The 7255-nt window shown below is 54.7% G+C and overlaps 2 protein-coding genes across 2 annotated transcripts; both read left to right on the plus strand.

Moving 5' to 3' along the window:
* Positions 1-501: 501 nt before the first annotated feature.
* Positions 502-4974, plus strand: DQ04_03541040 (hypothetical protein; the record flags this gene model as incomplete). The annotated part of the gene is made up of 1 exon (XM_009312910.1): positions 502-4974. One exon carries the CDS (start codon positions 502-504, stop codon positions 4972-4974), a length of 4473 nt encoding a protein of 1490 aa, XP_009311185.1.
* Positions 4975-5811: 837 nt separating this feature from the next.
* On the plus strand, positions 5812-6918 carry DQ04_03541050 (hypothetical protein; the record flags this gene model as incomplete). Its single annotated transcript, XM_009312911.1, has 1 exon — positions 5812-6918. One exon carries the CDS (start codon positions 5812-5814, stop codon positions 6916-6918), a length of 1107 nt encoding a protein of 368 aa, XP_009311186.1.
* Between the last annotated feature and the right edge of the window lie 337 nt (positions 6919-7255).

Genomic DNA, 7255 nt, shown 5'->3' on the forward strand with positions numbered 1-7255 from the left:
TTTTCCCACTTTCTGTACCTCCTCTGTGGTTTTTTCTGTCCGGTTCGTTCCCCCTCTCATGCCGCGGTGTGGTTGGTGGTGCCCCGCAGCGCATACACCTAAATTTACTTCAGGTCGTGGCCTCACAACACACACAGGCGGGAAAGGAAAGGCGGTGGAGGTGGGAGGAGAACGGGCTTTAGAAACTGAGAAGAAGTGAAGGCGTGTGGGGAGCAGGAAGGAAGAGAGCAAAAGGAAAAGGAAAACGAAATAGCTTCACCAGAAGGTTCCAGTTAGGCTACTTCATCCATTGCACTCTTCTCCTTTTTCCTTTTTTTGGGGGGGGCGCGGGGAGCTCGGGTGAAACAGAAGGAGGAGTGAGAAATAAGTGGTCGCCGTTGAGTCTTGTTCACTGCAAGGGGAAGCGATAACCACAAGAGCTGCGGTGTAGACCGACGCCCATTGCTCCACAAAGGCCTGTGGTGAGGTGCGGGCATTCGGGGCGCCGCCACACCCCGCGCGATGCTGTTTTGGGGCTGCCTGTGCGGCAGCCGCACGCCGAACGAAAAGTTATGCCCACACGCGCGGACGCCAGATGTCACGTCCCGCAACCCGCTGCGCCTGGGCACGCCCACTGCGCTCGGTGGGGGCGATATCGAGCTCTGTGACTACGACGGCTCCACGTCGAGCCTCTTCCATACCGTGGGCATCGATTGCAGGGGCGCTGGTGCTCCAGACGCAGCCACAACGCTCGGCGACGCGTTGTCGCCTCAGCTTATCGTGACCATATTTCGCCTTCTGGAGCCAGCGGATCTTCTGCAATTTAGGGCAGTGTGTCGTGCGTTCAATGACGTGTTCTTATCCTTCGAGGTGCAGCAGTCGCTGGCGGTAAGCTCCTCCCGCACCGCTCTGGAGCCTGCGCTGGGTCACGACACCTTAGCAGGAGTGATACGCGGTCGCGAGGCAATTGTGCGCCGCCGAGAGCTTATGTGGAATCAATGGGCGAGGAACTACATCAGGACAAGACACAGTAACACTGTGGCGGTGGGTGTCTTGCACCGAATGAAGCTTGAGGGCAAAGGGCTACGCGTGCAGCTTCAGTGGGCGCGCGAGTCGTGCCGCCGCGCCGTGGAGGAGTGGCTGGGTCACCAGGCCGACTGCCGCCGTGCGCAGTACAACATCCGCCGTAACTGGTTCAACGTCGCCAACTTCAGCTGCAAGGTTGGCTGCGGCGTTCCCCCTATTATCCTGCCTGATGGGACACTGTGCATCAACGACCCGCCCGACACTGTTATCCTGTATGTTCGACGAGATCGCTATATGCTCCCATGTCTCACGCGGCACAACACGACACATCCACTTTCACGATCACGCGAGACTCTGCAAGACGTTTGGTCTGTCCTTCATAAAATCCGTTTTAGTTTTCCCGTGAGTCACACGTCGTATGATCCGTACATGGATGTCCTCAACGTTACAACCGTGAAGGGTGAAGGGACAACGTGGCGAGTGCATAGCGGCGTAGTTGAGAATCTAGAGAGACGGCTGGAGGTGGGCGTTGAGCACGAGGCGCCACCACCGCTGCGCAATCCGCGGATGATTGACTCTTCCAACGGCTCTTACCCGTGCCGCGTCGAGCTTTTGACGCATTACAGCGTCGCAGCCAATGTACTCTCTACTTTTGGAGTGAATAGTAGGGACGCACTCGGGCTGCAGGACTGCGAGTGGAAGGAGGAGGAGATCCTCGCCATCTCTAATGTGCAGAGTAGTGGTCATCGCGATGTTACTCGTAGTGATAGCAGTGATGATGGTAGTCATGGTTGGAACAGGGGACACATCTTTGTTGTCCAGCATGAGAGGGATGTTACTGATTCGGTCATGTCGATGCGTGGCGAATCCGATGCACAATTCACAGGAAAGGACATGCTCGAATTGATCAAACTGCAGCGAGGGATGGCGTCGAGGTGCTACAATGAAGACGGGGGCGGAGAAAATCACGACAACACGCCTGTTACTTTCGTGGATGCACAGAACGATGCACCTGCACCTTCAGGTAACGTGTTTCAGAGAAACGCTGGTGAAGCAACATCTGTTTTTGTTCCCGGCCTTGAAAGACTTCTGAAGACGACGGCAACAACAACAGCAGCAACGACTGTAGTGGACATGCGGGACGCAGCTGCTGTCGAAGCCACAGCCGCTCAACGTGTGGTGGAACGGCAGGTATTTGGGGTGTTCAATGAGCGCTCCACATTAGTGTGTGCGTCGGCTACCACGCGCGAGGTTGCCGTTTACGTGCAGAGCATGTATTCCTGTGTGACCCTCGGTGTATGCTACGCCAGGGACGTTCACCGGGTGAGGATTCTCACTGCACCTGTCTTTCGCCTCTGCGATTCGACTCCATTTGGCAACACCGACGAGGGAGAGGTCCTCGTCGCCTGTGCGACACCTAAAAGCGTCTTCATTTGTCGACAAGTGCTGTTTCGAAGTTTCAGGCAGGCGGAGCGGTGTGTCTGGGACGACGACGAAGATGAAGAAGAAGGCAGCGAGAATGATGGAACGCGTCGTAACGGCAGCCGCGCCTCTGGGGGCAGGCAGCGTCACTGCACGCGCTACTTCCTGAAGGGCTACTACTACCACTCCCCCACGGTTGAACTGGTGTCGCTGATGGAAATTGGCTCGGTCTCGATAGCCCCACTGTTGGTACCGCGCCCGTGGATGCCGCAGCATGTGCAAGCGCTTGCACTTTGGGAGAGAGGCAACGCAGATTCGTCGCCGCAGCACAAACAGCCGCCGCATTTCAGTTCCTGGTGGTACCCACTGCGGGATGGGCATCCTCACCTACGTCAGCCGTTTCTTCTTTACACGTCAAAGGGTCTGCCATACATTGCTTTCCAACGTGAGTACACAGCGGAGGAGCATAAGGTCCTCGCGCTCGAGGATCGGCCCCTATTCTATGAAGTGGGTGTGCTCGACGGTGTCCCCATGTTGGACTTCCACGTGAAAACGGCAACTCTCTCACCAGCGCACGCCTTTTTTGTTCTGGGGCTGAGTAACGGCGCGATTCTTCTCCTCTCTCCATCAATTGCGGACTCTGAGCGTTGCAGGGGGTTTCCAACAGACACGATGCCGCCGGATACGCGGCGGCATCAGTCACATCAGTTGGCGCATCCGCAACGCAGCGTCACGCTTGACGAAGAAAGAGAAGAAGAGGAGGAGGAGGATGAAAGGTCCGATTCTGCAGGAAACGTGGCGCCACAGCCACCGCCCAGAGGTAACCCGAACAGAGATGGAATCGGGAATGAAGAAAGCAGCAACAATGTAGATGACGACGATGTGGAGGAGGAAGATAATGACGACCCATCTGTGTTCTATGTGCAGCCTGGAGAGCAGCGGGAGACAGCGAGCCGGCTCTGCCGTGCTACGCTGCGGCGGGCGAACATAGTGCGCATGCAGAACCGCGATAAGGGGCGACGCTGCCTCTACGACTTCACCTCAACTCAGCTGTTCGGCAACGGATTTAAAGAGGATACTTACATTCGTAAACTGCAGCAAGGCGTCTCGTCCGTCTACGTGTTGTTCGAACCCATAGTGCCATGGCAAGGCATGCCGTTCCACTCGGTGTGGATTCTGCCACCAGTTCTGCAGGACAGTCAAGTCCAGGACACAGCTCACTGGGCCATGCACCTGGATGAGTGGAAGCTGACCACACTCAATTTTTCCTACGAAGTGGTTGTATATGACCTTACACTGCGGCCAGGAAAAAATGGCAAAGGGTTTGTGTTTCCGCCACTGATAAGCCTCAGTCCGTACAAGCATCATCCGCTGAGTTGCACTCTCATCCCGTCGAAAGAGGGCACATGGCTGTGCGCACGCATCCGCAACTTCCATCGAAGCGTGGCCAAATGGCGTTCAAATGGGTCAGAGATTGTTTGGCATAACGGCCTGCTTCTCGTGAGCAGCACCTCAGATGGAAACAGATACTCAATCATTGATTTTGACACTGTGTTTCGAGACCCTGATGCCAAGGGTGCACACAACAGCGAGCCTGTAGCATACTCAGCAACGCAGAAAGAGTACCGAGCGGATATGTCCAGTGTTACGCTCCCTAATATACCTTCCAAGGGAAACGTTATGAACGTTCCGCGTCACTATCCGTTATTGTTTCGGAGGCACTTTGTGTTTTTATTCGGGCTCGTGATGTGTCCTCTAATATTCCTGTGCGCGTCTGTTGGGATCACTCTCATGATGATTCGCTTGGATGGTTATATTGGCATGCCGCACTGGATTCCGTTGCTCATTTGTTCCCCTCTTCCGTTGGGTATATTGTTCAAAGACGTAATGGGGTATGACCAGTACTTCTTGAATGGTTGCGGTTTGCCTTTCTTCGCCCATCTCCTCACCGATGTGTTGTTGTTTGTCGTGTTCCCAAGTCTCTTCGTATTGAAGCATGACGCATACGATATGTTTCATCCGGCTTGGGTTTTGCTGTCGATACCTCTGGTCGTTTCCTTTGCCCTCATGTCGGTTCCCTCCTTGTACCTCGCTGCGCGCCAGCATGAGACGTGGCTTTTTCAGGTGAACAGGTCAGCGCTTCTGGACCACCTTGTGCATTTTCTCTTTATGTGTTTTTTTGTGTTGATTTCGTTTTACTTTGATGGGCCATCTGAAAAGAACGAAGCGGAGCCGAAGTTGAACCTTATCATAGTCTTTCTACCATTTTTCTTGGTGCTGGCGATCGCCGTGTGTAAGGTTATCAAGTCATTCCGGAAGATGCGGAACGTGGCCTATCTTGCTTTTCTGTTGTGTTGGCTGGTGTTCGCTTCTATCCCATCTTCCCTCTTCATAATGCAGTTCAACTCGTATTACGCGTCACTTTCCCATTTCAGCAGGACCTATCCCCCGTCGGTTGTGCAGTCGTGCTTCGCGATTCCATTCCTCTTCCTACTGGGGGCAATTTACCTCGCTTTTCCTGCCTTCATGGTGTGTCGCAGAATGTAGGAAAGAATATTAGGAGAAAGAAAGAGAGAGAGAGAGAGAGAGAGAGAGAGAAAAAAACGGCGCGCCGGTAGTGGGGATGTTGAAGTTGGTGAAATCACCACTACCATTATTCGTGTATTTTGCGCAGCGTATTGAGTTCCACTGTTCGCTTCACGTTGAAAGTGTTTTCTTTTTTTGTTTTGTTCATTTCTTGACTCGGATTCGGCTGTTTGTTTGCTTGCTTGCTTGTGTGTGTCTGTGGAGGGGGGCGTGGGTGTTACGTGCATCTCGTAATTGTGTGCTGGCTTGTTACGCCATCTGTTTGTCTCACTCTCAGACACTCTTATTCGATTCGGCACATCCAGCATCTCTGTAAACAGCTTTTTAGAGCCTTGCAGAGAGAGCCGCAACCCTCCCCCATCCCAGCACACACGCTCTCGTGTACGACGCTGGGCACTGAGATCCCATTCGATGCTTCAGCTTGCCATATATAGTTATATATGAGTGTTTTTTGGGTGTATATATGCATATGTATACCTATGCGCAAAGGATAGTTTCAGCCATGGTGTCTGCAGCGTAGCTAGGCTGAGTTGCGCGTGTGGAATATGTACCACGTGCGCATTTTAAATGACGGAAAGTGGCGCAGAGAGTCCGCTGCATACCTTCTTTTATTTTCGGTTTGCTCTGCATGTTTCGACTATGTGTATATGTTGCCGTATTCATGTTTTTCTGAGGGTGTCATGGCGTTACAAGCAACCGAAGGAAGGAAGGTGATTAGTAAGCAACTGGACTAAACAGAGGTGGGAAAGGAGTGAAGGTTGGCCATTGGCTTTTCGTTCGTTTCGTTGCGAAGCCGCCATGCGCGGCAAGGGCATACGCACACGCGCTCTTCGCGGTGACGCTGGTTTCACGCTTAGGCTGGCCCGCTACTGCCACTCCGCGCTCACGCCAGCATCTCACACCGGCACCCTTCAACAAAAACAACAGCAGCAGCAGCAGCAGGATGTGGAAGCCGGCGAAGCGGACGGCGGAAGCACCACCGCCACCGGCAGCCCACAGGGGCGCCCCGCACCCTCTTCAACGTACGCTGGCGTGCGTGTCGATTCATACGTCTTGTCGCCCGTTTTCGAAGAGCACCACTGTCTCTGGCAGTGGCGCACAGTGGCGTGGCACGAGAGGCTCCACGCCGTTCCGTTCCTACTGCACTGCGCTCCTGGGGTCCCCCTTTGTCAACCATTTCTTCATCACACCGTCGCTGAAGCCATCGTCACACCGCGGGGCCAGAGCCAGTCGGTGCAAACACCCGCGGACGTCAGCGTGACAGACTCGACGTTAGCCACCTCACCCGTTGGTGCAAAGCGGCGCGGAGGGGAGGGGAAATACGCGGCGCTGACGATGCCTTCTCCAATTGGCGTACTCCCCGTGATGGTCGCAACGCCATCAGTGAGTCATCCCATGGCTGGGTGGGTTGGCGAGCTGTTCGCTCTGTTGGAGCGGGGGACGGCGCAGGTGGTGGGCGGCGCAGGTGGTCGTCCGGTGCACGTCTATACCAACGTGTTCGGGCATAGCAGTGAGAATATTCCCCCTCCGCCTGCTATTGCCGACGTCAAAAACATCAGTAAGAATCCTCATACTGTGGCGCCTATTCTGGAGCGGTCTCGTTGCAGCATTCCGTTAAAGCAACGCAATATCATTGGTTGTGGCCTGGCAGAGGTGGTAGTGGCAATCGATCGCTATGCGGCAATGCTGGCGCGGCGTGATATCACATATGCGAAGGCCTGCTGGGCGGTGTTGATCGATAGCAAAGCTGACGTGCAGCCGTACCTGCGAACCAGCGCCGTGGCGATCGAGAAGGAACTCCTCGCAGCGACTGCAGCGCATGAAGCGCTGAACGCCGCGGTGGGCGATCCCNACCAGCGCCGTGGCGATCGAGAAGGAACTCCTCGCAGCGACTGCAGCGCATGAAGCGCTGAACGCCGCGGTGGGCGATCCCTTGAAACGTCCGCCACTGTCTCTGACAGACTACCCAGCACTCGCAGGATGGTAGCAGCTCCTCTGTTATTAGCGCTCCTGACCATCTGGCAGCCTATTCTCTTCACAACTTCAATTAGTTTCATTTTTCTTTTTTTTTTTTGGTTTGCCTTTCTTTGGTCACATGGAAAGGGAGGAGACCTGGCTGTGGAGCAGGCGGCGCGTGTCGAAGTGAAGCGCTGCGCCAACGAATCCACTGCAGAAGCCGGCTGAGAGTTCATTTAATTATTTTTTCTTTTTGTTTGAGTGGGGGGGGGGGGGGGGAGGGTTG

The sequence above is a fragment of the Trypanosoma grayi genome (assembly GCF_000691245.1).
Source record: "Trypanosoma grayi strain ANR4 Tgr_354_V1, whole genome shotgun sequence".
Classification (NCBI taxonomy): Eukaryota; Euglenozoa; class Kinetoplastea; order Trypanosomatida; family Trypanosomatidae; genus Trypanosoma; species Trypanosoma grayi.